Here is a 27,131-nt window from a genome sequence, read left to right as displayed (position 1 = left end):
TTTATAGAAAAAACGGTTAAATTTTCACAAAGACAGAGTTTGTTGCGATTGCGAGAATTGAGATCACAACCTAACAAATGAGCGTATGGTGAAACTAGAATTTATTATCCCATTACACCAAGAATTGAGTATTTATAGCCACACCTCTAATTATCTCGATCTACATTACAGGAGTGCCTTTGTCTGTTAGAATATTCTTGAAATATCTTTAAGGTATTACCGTCATTGTACCTTGTACATACCATATATACATAAGATTTTACATTTATGCCCCCTATCGTTGTCTTCCATGGGTGGAACCTTCGGTACTTTGGGCATTCGTCCCGTGTCATAGCTACCCTCAGACTACAACTCATCTTCACCCTACATTACCTTGGGCTTCGATGTAGGTTTCTGGCTCCTTACTTCGCAACAATCGAACCTTCAAGTCTGTTTAGCTCTTTCGGTGATCTTCGACCTGTTAGAGGTTCGGTCTTCGGTCTCCTCACCCTTTGGCCATTCAAGTCCATACATGCGACCAAACTAAAGCAACTCAAGGAAAATGATAGCGTTACGAATCGCTTCCCGTCTATGAAAACTTTGTTCGTTAGTGGAGAACCAAATTCTTTGTTCGTTAGTGGAGAACCCCAAGAAAGCAAGAAATCTTTGACCACCTTTGCCAAAAGCAAGCCGGGCTAGGGTTCTCCGATCGGCTGTCTACCGTCTATCTACATCAGTACAGAAAAATTGCTCTGTTTCTACCATATCATCCATGCATGATGCATTTAATCTACTTCTCTGCCACAAAACTAGAACTGACCCACGTGATTGATACGCTAATATAAGTCTTAAGGATTCGCAGGATGAACCGACAAGATTAGGGACAAAAGCAAAAGTTTCCTTCAAGTTTAGCGGACCGTTGTCAATTCTCTCTTCAGCATCTCTCTCTATCTCTCGAGACTGAATCTACTGGGGTAACATACAACTGATGTTACACGCCGGATCCATTCTCTCTTCAGCTGTTCAGCACTGTATCTATCAGAAGATTTCTCCATTGCTCTAACCCTACGATGCGTTGAACTCGCGGAGGGAGTACGCACACGGCACATAAAACAGGTTTGCGTTATGCCGCTGGATCCTTCAAAGGTTCCGTGGGGCCAGGGTGTTCCAAGTAAAGCTGCATCTTCAAAGGGTCACAGCTCACCGACTTGATGGGAGTTAGCTGCGGAGGCTGCATCCACAGCTTGGTGTCTGTAGGGATCCACAGCTGAGCTTCTTTGTCGCCATCAGCAGGGAGGGATCGGAAGTAGGCAGTGATCTCCCAGCTGCCATCTATCAATTCAGAAGACAAGCATGTTACTGAGGAGCTCTTTTACTAATACGGTTGGCCTTCACGGCAAACCTTGAGATAGAGAAATAATAACGAGATCAAATGAGAACCTGATGGAAGGGATTTAGTAACAGGTTCAGCAACTGTCAGTTTGATCAAGAAAGCTCGCAGAGCGAATTCCAGGTTTGCCTCCTCTAATTTGGAACCATACGATTGGTTCAATGCAAGCTTGAAGACAAACTTCTCGATTGCTACATGCTCTTTGTCATAGAAGATGACTACGACCCTCTCAACCAATCCCTGGGTTGGATAAAAGAAATTATGGTTATTGCTAGCTATAAAGGTAGAGCCAACCTGCAATATTTCTACGATCTAGTACTTTATTAGAACACCAAGGGATTATCAACACTGGAAGCTTCAAATAAGCAAAGAGTGGAACAATCAGCTAAAAAAGGGGACAAAACAAGTAATAATCCTAAGACAAGATAAGTCATTTTACTTTAAAACGGACTGTGAACTATCATCTATGCGCTATGATGGAGGTTAGTTGAGGCCAAAGCGGGCCATGGCCCCTCCTCCCAAATTGAAACTTCACAGTAAAATGTTGCTTGTTAATACTTTTACACTGATTAAGTAATAAGTTAACTATTGATTATCAGGATTTGAAGCACAATTTAGACTGGCCCTTCTTAGTTTTGCTCAAGCTCCGCCACTGCTACCGCTACAAACTATTTAAGACATGAGTACACTTAATTGCATCAGGAGGAACAATCAGTAAAAAAAGGGACAAAACACACCTTCTGTATGAAAGGGAGAAGGCCATAAGTCGCAGAGTGAATGTAGCTAGCAAGCTCAGGATGCAGTGCTTTCTGGACCACTACATTCATGTACCTTCTCCTCTCAAATGCACCTACAGATACGTTTGTTTAGTACAACAAAACCTTTGCAGACACAAAGCTGCCAAACCAGCTGAAATGCAAAAGGGAGAGGAATTCTTACGAGGAGGATAGATGCCTTTGAGGAAGACAATGCAGCTGACGGCCACCTCTAGAAATTCCACAACCACTTGTGCTATCTGATCTATTTAAGTGAGCTTAAGTTTTAGCAGAGAGGAGAATAAGTAACTACTAAATCAGCAACCCCAGATTTAGGAAGAACAGACAAGAACTAATCATAAACAACCTTGAGGAGTTTGATTCTTCCGATCCATGGCTCCGTTCAGGTGAATTCTTCAATTTGGGAACCTGCCAAAAACTTCTGTTGATCAGAGACTCCTGTTTGTTAATATTCCAATGTTTGTCACAGCCCCACAAGCCAGTGTGCGAATGATAAACTGCCAAGCCATCAAATGGTTGTAAAGCTGAGAAACAAGACTTCTTCCCGTGTAGACTCCTATTCCGTGTCCGTTCAACTCTTGGGGGAGGATAACAATCACTGGTGGCTTACATGTGTCTATGGGCCCCAGTTCGATGCGGATAAGCTTCTATTCCTACAGGAGTTGCGTGACATCCGTGCCGCTTGCTTAGGTCCCTGGGCGATTATGGGGGACTTCAACATGATTTACCGATCGTGCGACAAGAATAATGCAAGCGTAGACCGCGCTATGATGGGTCGTTTCCACCGGCTTGATGGGTCGTTTCCACCGGCTTTTGGATGAACTTGAACTGCACGAGATCGAGCTTCTGGGTCGCCGTTTCACATGGTCGAACGAGCGCTCGGCGCCAACCCTGGTCCATCTTGACCGGGTGTTGTGCACAGTGGACTGGGAGCATCTCTTCCCGGGCTGCCTTCTTCAAAGCACGTCATCGACTATCTTGGATCATTGCCCTTTGCTGTTAAGCCTCAAGGTCAACCTTGCGGGCAAATCGCGATTCCATTTCCAGAGCTTCTGGCCCAAATTATCTGGCTTCCAGGCGGTGGTGGCCTCGGCTTGGGCGGCGCCGGTACAGAGCACCTGCCCTTTTAGGAGACTGGCCTGTAAGTTCCGCACGCTTAGCCGGGCATTGCAATCATGGAGTTAGCGCACGACTGGAGATCTTTCCTTCCAGATGTCGCTGGCTCGGGAGTTGTTGCACAAGCTCGAGATAGCCCAGGACTTGAGGGTACTTTCTGATGGCGAAGCTTGGTTGCATCGACAATTGAAGTTTCATTGCCTCGCGTTGGCCTCGCTGCAGCGAACCATTGCCCGTTCGAAATCACGACTAACTTGGCTTCAAGAAGGGGACGCAAATACGACTTTCTTCCATGCGCATGCAAGATACCGCAGACGAAAGAACCGAGTTACCAAGTTGAGAGTGGATGACCAGGTTCTGACCACACAGGATGAAATGCAGAGTGCGGTTTGGAATTTTTTTCAGAACCTTATTGGCACTCCGCATCAGCGCACCTGCACCCTAAATTTACCCTCGCTCCTGCCGCCTGGGGCCGGTCTCGATGCTCTCGAGTTGCCGTTCACAGAGTGGGAGGTTTGGAATACAATCAAAATGTTGCCACCCGATAAAGCGCCGGGCCCGGACGGCTATACAGGTCGTTTCTACAAGGAGTGCTGGTCGATCATCAGAGACGACGTAATGGAGGCTTTGCGGGCAGTTTATGACGGGCACGGGACGAACTTAAACCTGCTCAATTCGGCTCTAATGGTTTTGATCCCCAAGGTACCGGATGCGGAACAAGTGAAGGACTTCCGTCCTATAAGCCTGGTCCATAGCTTCGCCAAACTACTCACCAAGATCATGGCAAACCGCCTTGCGCCAAGGTTGCCGGCCATGGTTTCCGTTAACCAAAGTGCCTTCATCAGAGGAAGAACTATCCATGACAACTTCATCCTGGTTCAACAGTTGGCCAGGTTCCTTCACAATAAAAAACAACCGCGGATCCTCCTCAAGATTGACATCAACAAGGCATTTGACTCCGTTTCGTGGCCGTTCCTTCTTGAAGTCCTTGTGCACCTGGGGTTTGGCCATCGGTGGAGACGTATTCTGTGTAGCCTTCTGGTCTCCTCATCCACCCGTGTCCTCCTTAACGGCTTCCCTGGAGAAATGATCGTTCACCGAAGAGGCCTTCGTCAGGGGGACCCTCTATCCCCAATGATGTTTATCTTAGTGATGGATATGCTCAATGCAATGTTCTCCAAGGCTGCTGAAGTGGGACTCCTACAACCCCTGGCGTCTCGACCAATTGGGCATCGGTTGTCGATGTATGCTGACGATGTTGTTCTCTTCATCCAACCATCGGCACAAGAACTTCAGGCCTCCAACCGTATCTTGCAGTGCTTTGGTGGAGCTTCCGGCCTGCAGACAAATTTGCACAAGAGCTCAATCATACCGATTCATTGCTCTGAGATTGATCTAGAGACCGCCCAGTCTGTGCTCCCGTGCAGGATTGCTGCTTTCCCGTGCACTTACTTGGGGCTTCCACTATACATCAGTAGATTGACCAAGACAGAACTCCAGCCAATTGTCGACAAAATTGATGGGAAGCTGCCGGGTTGGAAAGCGGCAGCTTCTGAATGCCGCTGGTCGCTCTGTCCTGGTTAATGCGGTACTCACGGCGATTCCGATTTATACTTTGCTAGCCCTTGATGTTCCCAAATGGGTGATCAATGCCATAGACAAGCGGCGTCGAGCCTTCCTATGGAAAGGACGACATGATGTGCAAGGTGGACACTGCAAGGTCGCTTGGCAAAGGGTTTGCCGGCCACGAGAGTTGGGCGGCCTTGGATTCCAGAACCTTACTCTGCTGGGCTGGTCTCTGCGGATGAAGTGCCTCTGGCTGCAGAAAACGCAGCCGCTCCGGCCATGGGCAAAGCTAGGCATCCAAGTGCATCCAAATGTTCGCGCCATGTTCTCTATCTCGGTGTCTACCGTGATCGGGGACGGGAGAAATACTTTGTTCTGGGTAGATAAGTGGCTAAATGGTCGAGCCATTCGAGACCTGGCGCCAGCCCTAATGCAGTTTGTGCCGAAGAGAATCATCAGTAAACGGTTGGTTCGGGATGCCTTGCAGGACCAGGCATGGATCCAGGACATTCGCGGTAGCCTTTCAGAACAAGCGTTGCTCGAGTACCTGCGGCTCTGGGGTGAGGTTCAGGTTGTGCATCTTCTTGACAACCATCAGGACTGTCATCTCTGGGCACCGTCGGTGTCGGGCAAGTTTTCAACATCATCTGCTTACCGTAGGTTCTTCACAAGAGCGGTCGCTTTTGAGCCTTGCAAGCGTATATGGCGCTCCTGGGCTCCGTTGCGAATTAAGATCTTCATTTGGCTGGCCTCCCTTGATAAATGTTGGACGGCAGATCGTGTAGCACGTCGGGGGCTGCAACACCCGTCGGCTTGTGTGCTGTGTGATCAAGAGCAAGAATCTATTGACCACCTTCTTGTCAGATGCGTTTTTGCGAGAGCTCTGGTTCCTGGTATTTCAACGGTTGGGCCTCCAGATCCTTGCACCGGATGCGGTGGTAGCTGGATTTCAATCTTGGTGGAGGAGATCTTTGCGGCGTGTCCCGAAGGAGATGCGCAAGGGTTTCAACACTTTGGTGGCCCTGGCGGCTTGGTGCATTTGGAATCAACGAAACCGAGGTGTCTTCGACGGTGAGCGTGCGCAAATGCCAAAGCTGCTTCAGGAGGTCCTTCACGAGGCAAGGCTGTGGGAGAGGGCGGGGGCAAAAGGGTTGTCTACCTTGTTGACCTGAGTTTTTGGCTTTGCTTTTGTGGTCGTTGTTGTACGTGAACAGGCGCATATGTAATCTATTTCGTACCTGTGGGCTCTTTTTCTTAATACAATGACATGCACTTCTCCTGCATGTTTCAGAAAAAAAAAGAAAAAGAAACAAGACTTCAGTTATAGATCAGATATAGCCGATTAGGCGATTACACAAGAGCATGAGAAAAGGAATAGGAAAGCAATGTGATGGGCAGCTAGATGTCTGCTGACACAGCAGCATAGCATTCAGCACTAAAGGTCATCATGCCATAACAGCCACACTTAGTATTATATTAGATTTCTGAATCCTTGCAACATGGTGAACGGTTTCATCCATCGCTGTGTATAATGCAGGCCATGTTGCTCATGGAACTTGATATTGCAAGAATTACTGTAGGATTGCAATTCACTGCAATTAAACCCCAAAATCCAAGCTTTCGGCTCACTGATAACCAGAGGTTTGGGAATATATATTGTTAACATTGATCAGAGAAACAAATGTCACCGGTGTGATTTTACTTGTCCTCCAGTTTTGGAATCTTGCCTTTCAGAAACATTTCCTGTATATGCATTGGCGATACCTTGTTATGTTGGCTAAAAATTTCATGAACGGGCATTGATGATTAGTGTGGCTGTTATGGCATGATGACCTTTAGTGCTGACTGCTATGCTGCTGTGTCAGACATCTAGCTGCCACTCTATTTTTCCTTTTTCGATATACTTGGGGAATTAATCCCTACTTTTTGTTTATTTTCCCCTATGCTGGGAACACATCCAATTACTCCGGCATTGCTAGGGGCTCGAGTGCCGTCCATCAAGCATGCTAGTTACTAAGCTGTAAACGGCTTGAAAAAGGTCATTTCCCACTTCCTGGAGAAATACAAGAAAATTGTAGACATTCTTTCGATTCCATCATTTCATGAATTTAAGATTTTAAAATCACAGCATGGTACGTGTCAAAAAATCTGTGTATTTAGTTGCCACAAAAATATCTTAGCTTTCAAATGAGTAAGGACTCTGCTACTGACAGATCATTGATCCCCAAAAGAATGTTGTTTTTAGCTTCTGTCTCAAAGTGCGATTCATCTCCTGCAAAGAACGCATGCACACATCCATCCACTTCAATGAAAGAGCAACCGGGCTGCTTACTCATCCTACCATCGTCCATAGATGTCTGCACCTCATTCACATCAACACACCTTGATGTGGTAGCATAGACATTAGAAAGTAAAACATGCCCTCCACACTTTTTTGGCTCCAACTCTTGGATCCTTTTTGATACATACTCTGCAAGTCCCACCTCTCCACAAGCTTTGCAGGCAAACAACAATGACCGCCATACTACCACATCAGTAGCAATAGGCATCTCTTTAATAAATTGTTCTGCCTCTGCCAATAGCTTTGCACGGCCCAATAGATCAACCATGCATCCATACTGTTCAATCCTCGGTGCAAGATTGTAGATCATGGACATACGATGGAAGTGATGGTACCCTTGTTCCACTAACCCTCCATGGCTGCAAGAAGTAAGGATACCCAAGAAAGTGACCTCATTCGGCATAGCATTACCCTCTTCTTCCATCTGAGAAAACAAATCTAATGCTTCACCACAGAGGCCATTAACAGCAAAGCCCATTATCATTGCTGTCCAAGAAAACACATCTCGCTTGGTCAATCCACAGAATACCTCATAAGCCCTTTTAATATCCCCACATTTTGAGTACATATCAATCAGTGAATTTTTCACAGCAAGCTCCTTCCCTAAACAATGAACATCACAATAAGCATGAACATAGCGTCCCAAGTCAATTGCTCCCATTTGGGCGCATGAAGATACAACAGTAGCAATTGTCGCATCATCAGCCTTTATTCCAGCAATTTGCATGTCCCTAAAAAGCTCAACAGACTCTTTACACTTACCCAACTATGTGTACCCGGAAATCATTGAGGTCCAGCAAACCACGTTTCTCTCATGCATTCCATCAAACACCTTGCGGGCATCTTCAACAAAGCCACACTTTGCATACATACTAATCAAAGAGATTCCCATATAACACTTAATTCCAACTCCATTCCCCACAACAAGAGCATGACATAGCCTCCCGGCTTTCACTGAGCCCATCCTGGCACAAGCAACAAGAGTATTGAGCAATGTGACATCATCCAGCCTAACCTGCTCCTTGAACATTTGGCCAAAAGCCTGCAAAGCCTTATTAGGCATCCCACCTCGTACATATCCAGCAATTATTGTATTCCAAGAAACTGCATCACAAGCTCCTTGGGGAGACGAATCAAGAACTAGCCTTGCAGCAGCTGGATAGCTACAAGACGAGTACATGTTGATAAGGGAATTAAGGACAAAGGTATCCGAAACCAAGCCAAGTTGCACAGAAAGCGAATGAAGCTGGGCACCAACAGCAACAGATGGGAGGCGGGCAGTGGCAGAGAGAGCAATGTTAAGGGAGTAGTTATCGAGCTTAATGTATCCAGAGTGATGGAGCAGGGAGAGGAAGGAGAGGGTGAGAGCTGGGACAGTCCCCAAGGAGAGGGATCGGAGGACAGAGTGGACAAGGGGTATCTTGAGGAAAAGACCCGAAACGATCGCGCGAGAGAGGAGGAGGGGAATATGGCAGTGGGAGAGGCGTGAGACTAAAACTGAAAGGATACATTCATTTTCAGGGCTAGAGCTTCTGGCAATGGAGAAGGGTTGTGATTTCCCATTGAATATTCTTGAAGTTGTGTTCATCACAATTCAATGGTGTTGACAAGCGAGAAATGGGACAAAGTGGAGCTATCACTGCAGGCAAGCGATTGGAGGATATGAGAATCTGTCATCCCGATACTGAAACCTACATTGCAAAGGAACCTGATATGAGAGATCATGTCTTCCAGAGTGTCAGATTGTTGGCTATACATCTATGTATTAGTGACGAGCACTTCAGGCTCAATGAACAAGAATTCTGCAACTTCAAAGCTCCACAATAACCAACAGCACTACAGCAGTAGTGTGTGTTGGTATGGTACTCAATAAGCAGCCGTGGCGCAGTCAGGAATTTGGGAGATCCAGGGCAGTTTTAAACATTAAAGTATTGAGGGGTGATGGGATACTATACTGGAAATAGCTAATTATTGAAAACAAGTTCAAGTTTGCAAGTTTTATATAGATGCAATCAGTCAATCACACATATAGAATACAACATACAACTAGGACTCTGATTCTTGTGTTGAAAAACAGAAGCCAGCCGCCCAACAGCTACGCGCATGCAAATATAGCAAAAACAGTACGAACTTGAGTTTAGCTCATTTTTTTGTTTGTTTTGGAAAAGGAGTTTAGCTCATGTAATGCATGAGTCTCTAGGATCTAGAAAAGCTACTTCTATAGCCGCGTTGATTGCCGAATCTTCAGTAAATCAACCATGCGTTTCAATAGCCGTGCCGCGGCTCTCGAACAGGTTCATATTTATTCCATTCTTCTTGTGAAATGTCAAGCTTCTCAACACATCAAAAATTGACGAAATCAAAATGCAGGGCCTAGGGCTCGCTAGGAAGCCTTATCAATTGTTCGATCGCTACATGTGCTGAGATTGAATTGGCGTACCGAGGCAAACTTATTTGGTGCTGCAGGCTGTCGACGTCCCCGCGTCTTCCACGCTCGCTGGTCACCTCACCCCGCGCTGGCCTGGCCGGGTCCGCCGCGCCCGCGTCGGGGCCCTAGCCACGCCGGACCGCCAGGGTACGCTGCCCCTGCCTTGACCACCCCCTCGCCCTCGCCCCGCGAGTTGGGCCTGTGCACACGTGGAGACTCCGCCCGCGCCCCTGAGCCGCCGCCGCCTTGGTCCGCCGGAATCTCTCAGTCTCCAGAGAGACCTTACGCTGTGAAGTCTCGATTGCCGATTGCAAATTCCATTGGGCTTCTGCTTTAGTTGTTAAACCACAAGGCTAGCCCATCTTGGCATACACGATCCAAAAAGCCCAATTTCCTCTCTAAATTTTATGAACATGATTTCAGCAAATACTTTTTGCGATGGAAATCAACAAGAAATTGGCTAGATCTAAGGCACTTTATTGCATTGATGTATCACTAAATTTTGATGCCTACATCCCTGGTCCTTTTTCTCCATTAGAGCAATTAATATTCTTATGTATAGTTCTACAGCAACAAAAAAAAATCTTATGTATAAGATTTTTTTTTCAAAAAAAGGATAAACACGTAGCATGTCACTACACAGTGGCATTTTGCGCAACATTTTCATTTTTTCAGTGTATATGAATACTTCCTCAGGAAAAAAAGGTTTGCACAATCAGAATCCATCCTTCAAAATGAAAATACCATAAATCTATTAAAAAATTAGGATTTCTTTAACTGTGTTAGTGACGTCCGTACATGTCACCTGCTTCAATTGTGTTGCCTGATTTGCCAGGTGCATTGCACGAAGTTCTCAGCGTTACATACGGTACTTATCCCCTAGTTTATTTACAACATCCGTCACTACAGATATGTTTGGAAAGCAAATTTCAAGAGAATATTCACCATTGTCCATAAATATTCAGAAGGACTGAGAGACCAATTGAAGAGCACCTTGCAATACATACAGTACTTGTCCAGATGGCAGAGCCTGGTAATGATACAAGAGCAATTAGAAATTTAATTGGCAAACCTCAAAGCACATCACAATTTTTTGCATCCTTTGGCGGTCAATAGCTGAGAAAATCTTTGATAATAAGATGTATCCTCTTCGTCTACCTCAAAGTCCTCCGCTTGGAGGCCTTTGAGGGAGAAGGAGAGAACACTCCTTGAAAGTCACTTCTTCCTCTTCATGGTTCTTGTCTGAGAGGAAACCATGGAAATGCCTGGGATTATATAGGCCACAATAGATACTAAAAGATACCCAAATCAGATGAGTAATATCTTAAAATTGCATAGATGTTCTGATTCTTCCACATCTTTTTCCTAGTTGCACAACCTGGAGTCGTTTACTTTAGGAGCTTGGACTTTGGACGACACCAAGGAACACTACCGTATCTTGGTGAGCACAATTAGTGGACAAGGACATGGTATCAGTGACCTGAAATGTGATGCTTAATGCTTCACCATTTCTTTCCAGTACCCTGTAAAACATGAAGGCTTATGTGTTATATACCAAACAGTATGCAGAGTGCAAGATGATAATTTGTGTATAACGTTTTTACACACAACAAAAATGTGCATCCACAAACAACTAGTTCTGTTTTTTTAATGCGTGCTGACAAAAAAAAAAAAAAAAAAAAAAAACATGTGCATGGTAACATTAAAGACAGAAAAAAAAACCTAAAAAACCATTAGATAGCGTCTTGAAAGTAACTACAGAAGATTTGGATAAGATAGCTTTCAGGTAGCCGCTGTATGAGGCATCCAAAAAGGTTCTAACCTGTTACTGCTTTTGGAGATTCTGCCAAAGCTTCAGGCTGCTTGCTGTCACACAGTTGACCTAGACCCTAGCAAGGAGCAAGAGCCAACTGAATACAAGATAAAGCAAATGACACACACAAAAGGTCATGAACCCAGCCTTATTTGACATTCTTCCACACACTTGCATACTGCACGTGCCTAACAATAGCCACATGGCTTCAAGCATATATGATATGATATCATGAGAATTTGTTCTCATCAGACCTTGCAGTTCTGCTTTCAAAATTGAAAGATTAGCCTCCCAGCGTGGCATTTCTCTGCAGAGTTACTTATGATTATTGACTATAAAATGTGCTAAGCCAATGTAGGCAATAGGCAGCAAATAAGGCCGCATGATTCCTGGTGACTGACAAGATTGTAGACCACTCATGCAAGCTAGGATAGCTATGACTCCATAAGCCAAGAAACGAGTGTAATTTAAATTTGACATTCAGGTGCTTGTTTCCATATGTTGAAAAACAGAATTTGGAAAGCATATTAGTTTTTTTGTTATGCTGCAGCCAGGAGGGGATAGGGAGTCCAATATGAAGATGCCTTCATTCTGATATGTGGATTCTCGACCCTTCAGTCTTGACTTTCAAGTTTTTTCCATGTGCAGAAATGACCGGTATTGATGGCATGGATGATCCAACTTAACAACAACACAGTTGAGCTTGAAAATGGGCATGTTTAATTCTTCATTCGACCTCTATGATTGGGGTGTAACCATGATCCTTGAGCTCCCAATTCAGTAGCTCCAAGACAAGCTCCAACACACTGTCATGAAGCTCACTGGTGATAAACTCTTTAAGACTACCTTCAGCGTCAATTTGGCTCCACCCAGGCCGCTTCCTCATCCCTTGTCTCCTCATGAGGGCTCGAATCTTTTGGACTCCATCCCATTTCCTCGCATTTGCGTATATGTTTGATAGCAGGACATAATTCCCCATGTTATCTGGTTCCAACTTGAATAGGTGCTTTGCTGCCACCTCCGCAATCTCGACATTTGAGTAAGTCCTGCATGCGCTTAACAAAGCTCCCCAAATGCCAGCGTGTATTTGCATTTTTGTTGGCATCTCATGCGTAATTGTTTGGTAAGCCTCATCTACGCATCCGGCACGACCAAGCAAGTCCACCATGCACAAGTAGTGTTCCACAGTCGGAATAATGTGGTACTCATCCTTCATCATCTGGAAGTATCGGCGCCCCTCATCCAACAAACCTGCATGACTGCAGGCAGCGAGAACTGACACAAAACATATGTGATCAGGGTCTAAGCCCTTGTCACACATCTCGTTGAAAACTGCAATTGCATCCTTCCCACGGCCATGCATGCCAAATGCAGAGATCATAGAACTATAACAGATCAGATCTATTTGATTCCACCCGCAGAACAAGGCATGAGCCCTTTCTATGTCCCCACATTTTGAGTGCATATCAATCAGGGCAGCCACAGTATGGTTGTTCAAAAGCTTCGTGCGTTGACGATCCACATAATCTTGTATCCAGGTAGCTAGAGTTGGTATCCCACATTGCGCGCAAGCAGCAGCCACAGTGGAGATTGTAGTGTGGTTTGGCTCCACCTTCGGTCTTGCTCTACTCTCCAACATAACCTTGAAGAGATCCACTGCCTTTGCAGCCATACCAGTGCCTGAATACATCCCAATCATTACATTCCATGTTGCAACATCCTGCTCTCTCATTCCATCAAAGACAGCCCTAGCCCCATCCAAATTGCCACTTTTTGCATACCCAGAGATCATGGCGGTGCCCACAACAGCATCGGCTTCTCCATTTGCCACTGCCATTTCAAAGACACTCTTCGCAGAGTCCATATCACCGTGTGCAGCGTACCCGCCGATCATCTCCACTAGCGTGAATGTGTTCCTCTCAGGCATTGCCTCAAACAGCTCCTTTGCGCAATCCACCTTGCCGACCGCCATATACCCAGCGATCATCGTGTTCCACAGCTGAGCGTCCTTAAGAACCATTCTGTCAAACACCTTCCGTGCATCCTCCAGCCTGCCGCATTTCGCGTAGAATTCCACCAGTGTCGTCGCGATGCGCTCGTCGGTCTGGAAACCGTTCTTGAATACATGCACGTGGACCTGGCCCCCTTCTTGCAGCATCTTGCGGCGTGCCGCGGCTTTCAGCGCGGCGGAGACGGTGAAGGTGAGCGGCGCGACCACGGGGCAGCACCGGTGCATCTGGGCGTACAGCGCCACGGCGTCGCGCGCGGCGGCGTCCGACTGGGAGTGCGCGCGCACCAGCGCCGTCCAGACGAAGGCGTTGGCGGCGGCGCCGAGCGCCGCCGCCACCGCGCGTGCGCGGCGGAGATGGCCGAGGTCCGCGAAGGCGCGCACGAGCTTGGCGGCGACGAAGCTTCTGCGGGCGTGGCCGAGGAGGACTGCGCGGGCGTGGAGCTGGTCGAGCTGGCGCGCGGACGCGCACCGCGCGGCCAGGCGCACCAGGCGGTTCTCCTCCTCGGCGCGGGCGCTCGGCATCGGCCTGTCTGCAGAATTCTATTGAGCGTACGTCCGCTGCAATCTGCAACTCCGTATTCCTAGTACCTTAAAGTGCCACTGTTCAAATTTCAAATTTCAGAACAAGATGAATTTTCTACAGTTTGCACATATCTGAAAACATTACGAGCACGAAAATTCATTAGAACCAATTCAATCTCTGTAGAAATCTGGAAACTCCCGACCTACAATTAACGTTTTGTAGCATGCTTGTCACAACTCGAAAACATATGCCTAATTTCTGTAAAAAAATTGTGTTTTTCCCTTTTGGATCAGCATAAAAAGCATATCCCACTATACGATTAATGAAAACGTTATGAAAGCACATCTGTAATTGCTGTCCTCCAAGAGGACAACCAAAAGAAATAAGTACAGGATATTTAAATAATGAAATGAACTAGCCAGGTTAATGGTTAATGTTACAAGTTACAGCTTCAACAAAATCAATAGCAACATTGCCCCACACACACACACACACACAAATACTACGTATGGACTAAGAGTACATAGAACTAGCAGTACAAAAGGTCCAAACCAAAATGACGGCAGTGAAACCATTGGGATTCATCATGTCTAATTGTCTATATTGTTAAACACTTAATCTAAAAACAACATCTATTGCTTCTTACTGAAGTTTTGGCTGGAATTTCGGCCGAAATGACCAACACTTGTTGATTTTTTTATACCATTTGTCCTACTTTCCTTTCCTTTGCGAGCTTTCGCTTCTTAAGTTGAGGGATTGACTGAAGGCTGAAGAGGAGCTTGTGATGAGGAACTTCCTATGTGTCATCATTTGTATGTCGCTTAATCTTTTTCCTCTCATTGAACCCATGTTCCATGCCAAACTCTTCTGCAAATGCCTCGATGTCAGTTGCAATCTCAGAGCAGCCCTTTCGACTGACGAAATGTGGGGGTTCAGTACCGCATCTCTCAAACCCCATAGCACTGCCAATCTGACTGTGTAAGTCCTCCAAGTCCTCTGCGGCTACAGCTTGCCTTTTCATGTCCATCTCAAGGTCCACGCTCATCTTGGGCGGACTTAGTACCCGTCCCATACTGAGGGATGACGTGAAGGTTGTAGAATCCTCCTTAACTTTTGCTCTGAAATTGTTTTTTGATTTGGGGACCCTTGAAAATAAGATCTCTATGAAATTCTGTCCTAGTCCACGGTTGTAAGGATTTTTTTTCCGATCATAGCAGTACCGGAAGTTCTCATAAGTAGTCTGCATTTTTTTTTTTGGCATGAGATTTAAATATGCTCACGTAAGTTGCAAATCAAATTAAATGATACTACAGCTACAATAGAATAGCCTGACCTGATTTGTTGAAATCAAGTAGAGATGGAATGATGTCAACCCTCCCACAAACCACACAGCAATAAATGTGTATAAGATGAGAAGGCCGGAGATAGGAGCCTTCAGAAGAGCTCTTCCAAGTTTGCATTCATGCATGTCCATTATTTTCTTGATGTTGGCCCAGCAGAATGCAAACACGTATATGCAGAGCATAGTCGTCGAAGACACAAACATAAAGAAGAACCGATAATTCCTCTGCAAGAAAAGAGAATTAGAATTCGAGGTGTGATGAGTAAAAATACATAGTTACTTTTAATAGATAACTGATCTATATCGCCCTCAACATTTGGAGAAAACATATATATCAACAGCATAAATTCCAATTCTTCTTGCTCTCTGTCTCCTTCCCCTTGCATCATTCATATTTTAGCATGGCTGGCATGTGAACTGCTGCCTCAGCAATCTTATCAATAAAACACCTCCAATATCATGAACTATATGAGAACTTACCACATTGTTTCTTATTTGTTCAAAAAGAACGTTTTTCTTTCATAAAGGGCAATCTTATCCAATTGATGATCTTATTATTGCAAATGATGCATACCTTGCCAATGCACTGGCCTACCCAAGGACAGTGGTGATCAAAACGTTCAACACAGTTGTTGCAGATTGAGCAATGGGAACACCTTGGTGGACGATACAACATACATGTATGGCAATATTTGACCTTGACTAAAACACCATTAACAAGAACATCTCTGGTGAGTGGTAAACCAGTCGAACCATGTTGACCACCTGGCCAATCTGATAAGTTGGAGGATTCACCAATGTCTTGCGGCTCTGGGGGATGAGAGTTTCGAGGAACAATTCCAGGATCACGGCCAGATGTGAGAAGTAGAATAACAAGAATCTGCACAACAAGAACAGCCATAGATTAGTCATCTTTGTCAAGCTGCAGTTACCAAGTTGCAGACACAATAGTCATTCTACTTCAATATATATAAATGCAATGGTTATGAGCATTCTCCTTGACGCAAAATTGGTATAACTTAACGTGGGAGAAGCCAGTGCCCAATGCATAGGATTGCTAAAACGGATTTCCAGTGCATAATTTTACACTAAAAAATTCACCAAAACAGAGCAGAACATTGAAATTGTTGTGTAGCTAACTGTGTGTACATGGCTCATAAACTTACATATGCTGTAAAGATGATAGCAACAGATGCTACCCAACCTCCAACTTGGCTGTGGTACTCATGACCAAGCTGTGGACAAACAGCAGCAGCAAAGAAGATCACAGGGATTACAACTAAACATACTGTGAGCATGAGTGACCTCACATCGGGCCCAAAAATAAGTCTCCCTCCAAGCAAAAAAATCTGTAAGAAAGCACAAAAAGAGAAAAGGCATGAGCTTTTTTCAACACACCTTAAGAAGATATTAGCACCCACTAATGTAGTTGAATTTGAAAAATTAAAGAATATAAGCCGGTAATATTAGAAGACAAACACCCCAGTTGCCACTATTAAATTAGTAGCTGGTGCATTTCTACTCATGGTGAAGTTGTACATAACAGATTACAAAATAAAGCCTATGCTGATGAACTAAAGAATAAACATATGAAATGTGAAACTAAGTAACAAACAGGCAGTACTCTGAATTACAAATTATGTTCAAATCAAGCTGCACATTACATATTTTTCAAACCTCCTCTCAACTACAAATTATGTCTTCTGCAGTTTAGGGTACCTACTGCCAGCTGCCACCACAATGACTGCTCGAATAATATTAGGATCAACAAGCCATGGCACTATGTACTAACACTAGTGAACAGAAATCATGGATTTTGTTCCTGATTTCTTGGTCGTACTAAATTGCAGATCACAACCAAACAAAGAGCAAGAAGCACTTACATTGCTGCCCTTCCAGGCCTGGTACACACGCCGCGGCGGCGCATCCGCCTCCATGATCCGCCGGTTGGAATCCGAGAGCTGCGCCTTCCCCTGCATCCTCCCTTCTATCCACCCGCGCGCACAAAGGAAGCTCCCGTTCACGCAAGCACCCCCATTGCAGTAATGAGCCCCCAAATCTTTAGCGTCGCAGTCCAAAGAATCCTAAAAGATTCCAAAGTCTGCCCAAATGGGCACTCCACCGCCTGCAAGAACACGGGGAACAGGCGGTTCTCGCGGATCCCAACACGAGAAGGGAACAGACTCGGATGATCGGATCAAACAAGCCAGCGAGTCCGCACCTGAGCAGAGTAGGCTCGGCGGCGGGGAGCAATAAGGCGAGCACGAGGTGGTGAGAGGATCCGCGGTGATGTCAACTTGGGATCCCAAGGAACCAAGCAGTGCTCGCTGAGAAGAAGAGTGGATCAGTGGAATGATTTTGGGAGCTCTGAAATCTGAAACTCTGAACTGAAGACTGAAGGGCCACTTTGGTGACTTACCACACTACTACAGCAGCAGCAGCAGCAGCCTCCTTTATCCTAAACAAGAGATAGATTAGTGAGAAATTTATAAGATATAATTAAAAAATGATAAAAAAAATAATAATAATAAAAATACTAGTAATAGTAAAAATATAAAAGTAATAACGATATAAGAAGACTGATGTATAAATTACGATTCTGACATATAAATAGTGCTTTGAGAATATTTTATTTATTTAAATCTCTCTTTACATACACACCTTGTGTTAGATTTAGTTGACTCTTGTCTCTCTTCATATTATAAGTGTTTTTTATACACTACTATGCATAGGTACTATAAAAAATATTCGTTAGATATGTCTCAATCATTTTAACTGATGTGAATTATTGTAAATTTAGTTTCTACCGGACCCTTTCCTAGGCCCTATTTCTGAAAAATCACTGTGGTGTAAACATGGTATCATCAACTCTACAGTACAAATCAAATCATAATCTCATGCATCAATTCGTTCGAACTGATTCGTCCTTGCAGGCTTGCAACAAAAGATCGATAAAGCTGAAAGGTGCAAGCTTGCCTGCCTGGCTGCCTTAAAGACACGAGCTCAGTGCAGCATAAAACAACGATGGATGTAGATAGTGTTTGGTTTGTGGTACGGGGTGCGATAGAGTGGATCTATTTTAGTTTTAGCTGTTTGGTTAGAGTTAGTTTTGAATTAGTAAATATTCTTTAAAGATTTAGGACGGATCCGTTTTAAAAAAAGACTGAACGCAGCCGTCTCAAGTGGGACGTGTCGCTAACAGTAGGTCTAAAATCTAAAATAAACTTACTCTATTTCACCTATCAAACAAACATCTATATATAAATAAAATCATCCTATTTCAACTCAGTTTCTAACCAAACAATACCGTACTGTATTTTGAGTGAAAAGCAAAGAAGGGAGCTTTGGTGCTGGTGCAGGTTGTGCCTATGCACTCGACACCATCATCCAGTTCGGTTCGATACTCCATCCACCACTACTTAAATCATAGTACTCTGCACCTGCACTAGGATATATTACTGAACATTTTTGTCGCACTCAAGTGTGTTTCCCATTAGAACTTTCACTTTAAATTTCACGCTTTTTTTTTTAGTGAAAGCACACTTTAATTCAAAACTTCTGAAGAACGAAATAGAAGAAAAAAATGAGAACAGAACAGAAAATAAAAACAGAGAGTCAAAAGTGTCATGAGTCCAAAGGGCTCTTTATCGCAACAAGTGCCGTGATTATCGGCTAGTGGTCTTGTGTTTTTATTCACTCGAGTGGATTGATTAAACTTTCACCGTTTAAAGTTAAGCATGGTTTTTCCTTCTAAAAATAAAGTCAATATCTTATTATTTATCTTTTATATTTAGACGTCTAATATTTTACTTTCATACATTTCAAAAAATATATTCAATCTCTCATTATTTATCTTTTATATCTAGACGTCTAATAATTATTTTTCATACATTTACCACTGGTTTCTCCAGAAGTTTCACCGCCTTTTGTACTTCGCTTACAACGTCGGATTTCTCCAGATGGTGCACCGCCCCCTGCACTTCGCATACAGTACCAGCTTTTTGAAGAGGGTGCACCGCCGCCTGCACGTCACCTCCACCGTCATCTACCAGAGAGTTTGTCTTCGTCACGCTGTCTTTACATCAAAGTAGAATGATCTTGATCTTCCTTACAACATTGTTACTGACGACAAACTCTGGACGATGTGGTCCCCTCCACCATCATATTAAGATACTCGTAATTCTTCTCCCTCTTGAAATTACATAATCATATTATGAATTTCATGTATGCAAATTTCTCTTTGGTTATGCTATATTTGTTTACTTCTTTGATTGCTATATCATGTATGATTTTACGTGTGTGAAACACGTGTACAGTTACTAGTTTTGCAAATGCAACTACGCTTTCACTTTGTTTAGGGTGTTAAATTAAGGTCTTGAGGTCTTGCATAATATGTAACAAGCTCTTAAAAGAAACAGTAGCGAACAAAAATGCATTAAAAATAGCAAAAAAGAAGGCAAAGAGCAGGGGACAATGGATATTTCAATTTTGAATTGAAAGGATGTTGCACCAAAAAATGGAAATGCAATCGAAAGTAGAAATTTCAGGATTATTTGTTAGAAGATCAATCCATCTTTAGAGGAACAATGTAAAGTTAGAGCTGTGGTACAAGTGGATCACTTTCAGCTCAGTATTTATATATGCATGCACTCCAAACTCTTTTAGGCGGAAAATATTCTTCAAATTACTTAATTAGCGCACGCAATGTCTAGCTACAGCAGGTGCAATAATACTAAGAGAAAAAATAAATAAAGAATATATACTTCTATATCTATATCTATAATTTTATACTCCTATAAAATACACGAGTTATAGTAGATTCGATCGATCTACATCGTCCACCCAAGTTAACCAAACGATCACTGTGCAAAGTTGAACCCAGTTCCTCTTAAAAATACATTTAATCTCATATATTTGTCTTTCATATATAGAGTCCAATATTTGCATTCCAAACATTCCAAAATACATTCAATCTCTCGTTATTTGTCTTTCATATATTCACCGCCGGATTTCTCCAGATGGTGCGTCGTCTTCCATACTTCACCTATAACGTTGGGTTTCTCCAAATGGTGCACTGCCATCTCCACCATCATCATCCACGGAGATCATCTCCATCATGCTATCTTTACACCAAGGTACTATACGATAATTATTTTCATCTCGTACCAAAATTGATCGATATCTTGATCTTTCACACAGAGTTGCTATGGACGACTATGTAATACCCTGAACCTTATGAGAAATATAATGTGAATATTATAAAATAAAACATTGACTGGGCGGATCCGTGAGAGGGCAAAAAACTCAAGTTTTTTAATCTGTGGGTTGAATGGACGATCGGAGAACGTGGATGCTTAGAGGTCATCGAAGCGAATCTGTTTGACTATTCATATGCGTCGTTTAGACATTGGATGACCTGCAGCGAGTCCAATAAATTTAGGGTCCAATTATATAAAAAAAAAAGATAGAGGCATCGACCGAGTCAGGCACAACTCTGATTCGGCCATGGCAGCCTCTCCTCAAATAGGGGTGTTAAGGTAGGCTGGGTTGTCCTAGATGTTGCCCTAACCCTAGCACCTCTGCATCCAGCGCTGCTGCCATTTGTCGCGCCACTGGTGTCCACGCTGCTATCTTGCTCGGCCACCGCGCTGTTGCTTAACCGCGCTGAGCTGCTGCTGGTTAGGGAGCAAGTAGATGGAGGGAGAGGAACAAACTGCTACGGTTGGTGATGGTGTTGCTGTTGTGCAGCCGTGAAGGAAGAATATAGAGGAAGCAAGGAGGAAGAAGGCAAGGAAGGGAGAAGAAGCAAGGAAAGAGGAAAAGAGGAAATAAAAGGGATTTCACGAAATTTCATCAAACCCCCCAAATTCGTGATCTTTGCTACCAGTTAACACCTAAGTAGTCCCTAAAGGGTTGTAGATTAATTTGGATGGAGGGTTTGCCGTTAGAATTCGTAACCGGTAGATCGATATTGGTGCAGCAGCATTGTTTTCAAATCTGACATTAATTAGTCTGAAATTGTACCATCTCGTTAATAGAAAAGTTGTAAGTCTCGTCTATATCTTTCCAATGGTACTGGTCTTATTCACTTCCGATAAGCGGTTTAGGAGAATTCGTCAAACAGGGTTGTTGTCCTGAAAGTTTTAATTTGTGATGTATTTTGATTATCTATTTTTGACCTAGATGGGGAAGGATTTCGACTAAATGCATAACATAAAAGTTGTAGGACATTTTTTTAGGTGTCCTAGATATATTTATTTTTAGCAATTGGTTAAGCAGATTAAAAGATATGAGCAAAACAACGAGCAACGTAGAAAGTTAGACGAATTTTCGAATAAAATGAGATTTGGGGTTTTAGGGTTTCATTGAGAGTTTTGTTTGGGTATTCATTTAATAGAGTTTGTGATCATCTTAGGTATAGTTCTCAAGTATAGTTTTCACTCCACCTCAATAGGTTTGGAGAGTTCTGGTGTCGAGGGCGTGAAATTGTATTTTTGTTAAGTTTAAGGCAAATGCATGATGAACTTGTGTATGATGCTATGGTTTGCTCATTGGTTGATTCCCGATTGGTTCGATTATGCTATTTCAATTTTCATATCTTCATGTGTTGGTTTGATTCAAGTTTCTTGATAATATTCCTTTCAAAGATGATTTGATATTCAAGTTTTTCCTTTAATATGGTTCATGTTCTGGGCTTTTTTTTCAATACCAGATGTGCAGTTTGGTTCTTATATTCATGTTCATGTGAGTAAATACTGGCCTCACTTGCTTGGCTTTACCAGTAAATACTAAAGATGTATTCAAGTGTTGTCCATTTCAAACGGAAACTACTACTTCATGCAGTTTTCAAAAGATAGGAATTAATTCCTTCGATTCTGATTCTTCATTTGATTCTGACACGTCGTTTTGTTCTTTTAGTTCCGTACTGTACTTGCTGAGTATTTTTACTCACACTTATATTTTATTTGATTTTTAGGTACCAGTTGACCGTGGCATGCATGGGATGGGAGTAGCATCACGATTGACCTCACACATATCAACAATTAGTCTTCTCCTTAAAGTATTAGAACATTGCTTGCTAGTTGGTCAGTTAAACGACATATGTATTGGGTCCTTGGATTGGGCTGTGATGTTTACTTTTTTCTTATAAATATTATGCTTGTGATGAATAGGTGTTTGCTTGTCCAGGAAAACAGCAAATACAGGGGAAACTATGTCAAAAAATTTAAAAATTTCCGAACTTAGTGATTTTTTAGATGAGTGATGGTAACATCCTGATTTGTAGAAATCGGACGATACGGTCATCTTCTTCATCTTGAAATTACATGATCATGTAATGAATTTTATGTATGCAAATATTTCTTTTGTTATGCTATATTCTTTTACTTCTTCGTATCGCTATATCCTAGAATTATTTCACGTGTGTCACATACGTGTGCAGTTGCTAGTCCTATAAAATGAACGAGTTATAACAAATACAAACCATATCCACCGTATATCTTACACGATCAAATAGACTACAATCAAAGTTAGTCCCACATCTCCTCTCTCCTATAATATGGAAAATCACAATCAATTATCCGATTAATAATCAACCTACTCCACACACATCTTCCTTGATTGTAGTGTGCTTTTTTCCCCTCCTGTCACCCTATTTCTAAATCTTAAATCAAGATAAATGATCATCACATAATGAAATGCTAAGGCCAATCAATGGTATGTCATTTTCTTCCTATCTTTTAAAAATATAACAAGATTTTCAATTATAGTGCTCTCTTTACTTCTCTTAGTCTATTTTCAAAATCTCATCATAGTCTCCGGTCCTTGCTAACACCTACACGGATCGATATGCAACAACCTCAAGTCACGCGCCTATCACCTCCGCGGATGAGAGTCGGCTACCTCCACTCATTAGCTCGCACCCACCTCATCAAAATCGGTCACATCTGTTGATCGATGACAATCATCTCCTTAACACTATCCATCTCCGCGTCGCACGATCACATGAATTCAATTATCATATATACAAATCCCTATTGTGCTATACTATTTTCTTTTACTTTTACAAATTGATGCATCTTAGATTTATTTCACGTGGGTGAAACACGTATGCAGTTGCATACAAGATACATATACGTGGCGACCAGACACATGGACACATGACGAAGTGCATAAGAAAGCAAAAGCAAGCAGATCGGCTTGCGGCAGACCAAAATGTAACAGAGGCGGTGTGTTGCTAAGTAAGGAGCATATATGCGTATGTTGGAGTGTGCAGGCAAATACTCTCACCGGTCATAAATACTTGCATTGTTGACTTTATCCGGTGAAGTATTTAAAATGTTAACTGTCAATAACAATTACTAAAATATTTAGTTTAGAAATATAAAAAGCATATGGGTAGATTTATTGGGAAAAATACTTTCACAATCTTATAAATTTGTTAGACTTCATAAATATATTATAAAAAAAATAGTAGACAAAGTCGCACATGAAAGATCAGAAAGAAAACATCGACTATTTTTAACCAGAAAGAGTAGTAATAAATTTTGAGCACAACCTACGTATAACAACACATAGCATATGTTTCGCGGATCCAAAACATGCCATTTTATGTATTAGAACTACTGTATTGTATAACTATATATATATATATATATATATATATATATCGCGAGCGTGCCAGTATACCAACGTATATAAAAGAACAGGAGACAAAATGTAATTGAAACATGGAACTTTATTCATTCATTATTGAAATCATAAAGTACAGTTTCATAGATACAATGTCTCACACATACACACATACGCACGCACTACCGACTATTTTTCTTCAGGCGATTGCTGATTTTGGTTCCAGTGGTCTCACAAGACCTCCGGTTAATTACGTCTGGCTTCCCGGACAACCTCTGATTAAGTTGTTGCTGATCATCATCAGGTCATCTATGAGTCTGCAAGGTTTTAGACACATGCATTGCAAGGTTTTAGACACATGCATCAAAGACAAAGCAAAGTGATCGTTAGATAATAAATAAAAAGAAAAGGCGGGACAAACAGTCTAGCATGAGTTTTATAGACTGTTTATATATCACAGACCATCATCGGTTGAATAGCCTCAGAATCTGTACAGCCCCTTATCATCGGCCTCGACCTCATGTGACATATATAAGACGAGAGAGCAAGGTTAGGGGCACAACATCTCGTATAGCTACAACCGGTATTACCCGGGAGCCTAACGATCGGCTTAGCCACACTAAACCCTCCCTCGACCTCGGGCCTAGCATCATAGGTCTCGGCAACATAGGCAACATTCCCCCTTTAGCCTCACTGTCATCATTTGTTAACTCAAAGGAAACAGGCAACCGCAAGTCAAACCAACAAGGCTATAACCAGCTTCACATAAAGAAGCTTATTAGTGCTATAACCATCAATCCCTCGGAGAAAGCAAGAGCCACAACCTCAACTTTATTGCTATCCATCATCAGAGAAATGAGCATTACTAGTAACAGCTCAACAAGACTGACGGAGGAGGCCAAACCCACAACCACCAAGTCCCTCATCAAACCGTCAACAACTATAGTTCAAACCCCTATATTACTAAAGGAATAGCCAACTAAACCGAGCTATCATAACAGGACAACCGCAGGTAACAAACAACAATTTCCTTTAAGACAGTAACAGACAATTAATAACTGGACAACAAAGGGTTAACACCATCAGCCACCTGAGAATAGGCAACCAGATACAACAATAATGCCCATAATCCATTGATGAAGAAGGAAATACCAAAGCACTGGCATGATGTCCCAAACAAGCCAACACGTTAATACCTAGCATGGACATCTCAACAGCGTAGTCAGCATACACTAACTAGAGTGCAGCAAAGATCATTAGAACGCCAGCACAAACACATGCCCGCAAGTATACTGACGCCAGCAACCACATACCTGGCCAAAGCATCTTAACACGATGGAATACATCTTCACTAGGCCCGCTGGAGCACACGCATGGACGCCAACTCAAAGGCACAGTCAAAAACTCGCGAGGCACACATGCGCGGTGGCACAGCCCACCCAACCAGCAGCAAGCCACTAGCGGCACAGCCCACCATGCCGGCAACACGTACACACGACAAAGGCCATACAGATCATCCCAACGACGAGGCATACATGCATTCCAGTCGGAATAAAAATCAAACTCAACACGCTTGCACGGCACGAAAGCACGCATGCCCGGAGACAAAACCAAATTTAACGGTCACAGCGTGAAGCCAGCCAGGCTAAAGCAAAACTCAACACGCTCATGTAGCACGGAGCACACACAGCCAGAGACCCACACTAATCAGAAATGACCCAACAGCGGCTCGCATAACAGCGGCCCACACTTCACGACCATGATGTGAGCGCTGGCCGAAACCCAACTCAACGGCCACAACATGAAGACCGGCCAGAACACACCCGTATCACACGATCGCAGCAACGAAGGCCGGCCGGATCACCACCATAGAGCAAAGAACCACCGACCAAAGCACACAGCATAACCTCCACGGACGCAGCACGAGGGCCGGCCGGACTTCATCACCAAGCAAAAGAATAGCCGACCAACACACATCACCTCTTCTACGAGCAGATTCTATCACCAAGAAAGAAAACAACCGACCAACACACAACACCTCTTCCCCGATCTGGTCAGCTTGTTCCAAGAAGTCGATGATGATGGCGATGGAGGCTACCCTGACTGGACACTCACACTACACTCGCAGTTCGACGACGACGAGCACCACGCCGTCGAGTTGGACGTCGACGAGCCGTCGGTGATCGACGTTATCAGGAGCCGACGGGAGGGCGATGGGCGGGAGTTCAGGATCGAGGACGAGATCGACCAGGCCACTAACATGTTCATTACGAGGGTCTGCCGTCGGATTAGCGCGCAGCCGGAGCTTTTAGCCAGTGACGGTCTCCATTAGCTGGTCTTTGCACCGGAGTAATTTAATTAATTTGCTCTAGGCTGATTACCTAGGATCTGATTGGACAGAGTGACTCCTTCCAAAATTCTTCTATTTATTTACGACCTATAAATCCGAAATTCCAAAAGAAAAATGCTCTGCAGTAAAGTAACTATTACAAATTACAGATGCAACTACTGGCAACTCTAATCCAACCCTTCATTGTATAACTTGACAATTTTTTGTCCTGCTGTCTAGCTGCAGTTGCTTTGCATAAACCGGAGATTTTGATAATGAAAACACTTGCAAACACTATGCGATATTCATTATTATGGATCATACGTTGGTTGGTGTTTGAGATTGTACTATACGTGTTTCGCTAATCGCTAGGCGCACTAGCTATCATATCGCACACAAAATGGCCACGTCGAATACAATTTCAAGTAGAAACTATTTTTTTTTCAAAACAAGTAATTTTAAGTAGAAGCTATTTTTCCCCGAAACAAGTAATATAGTGTGTATTCGTCTTAACAAGTGCGTAGTTATTTTCAGCACAAACCTAAAAATAAAGCCGTTACTAAAACAAGGAATCGCACCTATCGTCACAGTAAAAATACTACAACACTATTACGCACTAACATGACATGCAACAAAAATATGCAAAAAAAGAAGTTAAATCTACTGGTACTACTACTTAAAAATAATAAAAGAGTACCGTACCCACGTGATGAGTCCCATGTTTTTATTTTTATTTTTTTTGTTTTTTAAGATTTTCTTAATAAAATTTTTATAACTCCCATTGCAATACACGAATACATAACTATTAAATATAAAATACAATTATTATTAACCGATTTTTTAAATTGTATTTCTCCGTCTTCTCCTCCCCTTCCTTACCATTCCA

The 27,131-nt window shown here is 43.1% G+C and overlaps 3 protein-coding genes across 8 annotated transcripts; all 3 read right to left on the bottom strand.

Annotated features, from left to right (window-relative positions):
* Window positions 1–549: 549 nt before the first annotated feature.
* LOC133898708 (DNA polymerase zeta processivity subunit-like) lies at window positions 550–10,032 on the bottom strand. Of its 5 annotated transcripts, none has more exons than XM_062339385.1 (6): window positions 6,751–7,006; window positions 2,492–2,553; window positions 2,309–2,389; window positions 2,107–2,219; window positions 1,420–1,609; window positions 550–1,311 (listed from the first exon to the last, which is right to left on the bottom strand). In XM_062339385.1, the coding sequence occupies exons 2-6, from the start codon at window positions 2,517–2,519 to the stop codon at window positions 1,103–1,105; spliced, it is 621 nt and encodes a 206-aa protein (XP_062195369.1). In that variant the 5' UTR covers window positions 2,520–2,553; window positions 6,751–7,006; the 3' UTR covers window positions 550–1,102. The 5 variants fall into 5 exon arrangements, 4 of the variants coding, with proteins under 4 accessions (XP_062195369.1, XP_062195367.1, XP_062195368.1 ...); XM_062339383.1 differs by lacking the exon at window positions 6,751–7,006 and adding an exon at window positions 9,609–9,912 and having other exon boundaries at window positions 551–1,311; window positions 2,492–6,105; XM_062339384.1 differs by lacking the exon at window positions 6,751–7,006 and adding an exon at window positions 9,609–9,912 and having other exon boundaries at window positions 551–1,311.
* Window positions 10,033–10,460: 428 nt separating this feature from the next.
* On the bottom strand, window positions 10,461–13,968 carry LOC133898707 (putative pentatricopeptide repeat-containing protein At5g37570). Its single transcript, XM_062339381.1, has 2 exons — window positions 11,419–13,968; window positions 10,461–11,119 (listed from the first exon to the last, which is right to left on the bottom strand). The coding sequence occupies exon 1, from the start codon at window positions 13,940–13,942 to the stop codon at window positions 12,137–12,139; it is 1,806 nt and encodes a 601-aa protein (XP_062195365.1). The 5' UTR covers window positions 13,943–13,968; the 3' UTR covers window positions 10,461–11,119; window positions 11,419–12,136.
* A 377-nt stretch (window positions 13,969–14,345) lies between these two features.
* LOC133899780 (probable protein S-acyltransferase 7) lies at window positions 14,346–17,699 on the bottom strand. 2 transcript variants are annotated; one of them, XM_062340845.1, is made up of 6 exons: window positions 17,507–17,699; window positions 17,169–17,410; window positions 16,452–16,634; window positions 15,860–16,165; window positions 15,277–15,510; window positions 14,346–15,183 (listed from the first exon to the last, which is right to left on the bottom strand). In XM_062340845.1, the coding sequence occupies exons 2-6, from the start codon at window positions 17,262–17,264 to the stop codon at window positions 14,740–14,742; spliced, it is 1,263 nt and encodes a 420-aa protein (XP_062196829.1). In that variant the 5' UTR covers window positions 17,265–17,410; window positions 17,507–17,699; the 3' UTR covers window positions 14,346–14,739. The 2 variants fall into 2 exon arrangements, with proteins under 2 accessions (XP_062196829.1, XP_062196828.1); XM_062340844.1 differs by having other exon boundaries at window positions 17,169–17,699.
* Window positions 17,700–27,131: the final 9,432 nt, after the last annotated feature.

This window comes from Phragmites australis, chromosome 18 (assembly GCF_958298935.1).
Source record: "Phragmites australis chromosome 18, lpPhrAust1.1, whole genome shotgun sequence".
Classification (NCBI taxonomy): Eukaryota; Viridiplantae; Streptophyta; class Magnoliopsida; order Poales; family Poaceae; genus Phragmites; species Phragmites australis.
This window is presented reverse-complemented; position numbering and strand designations above follow the sequence as displayed.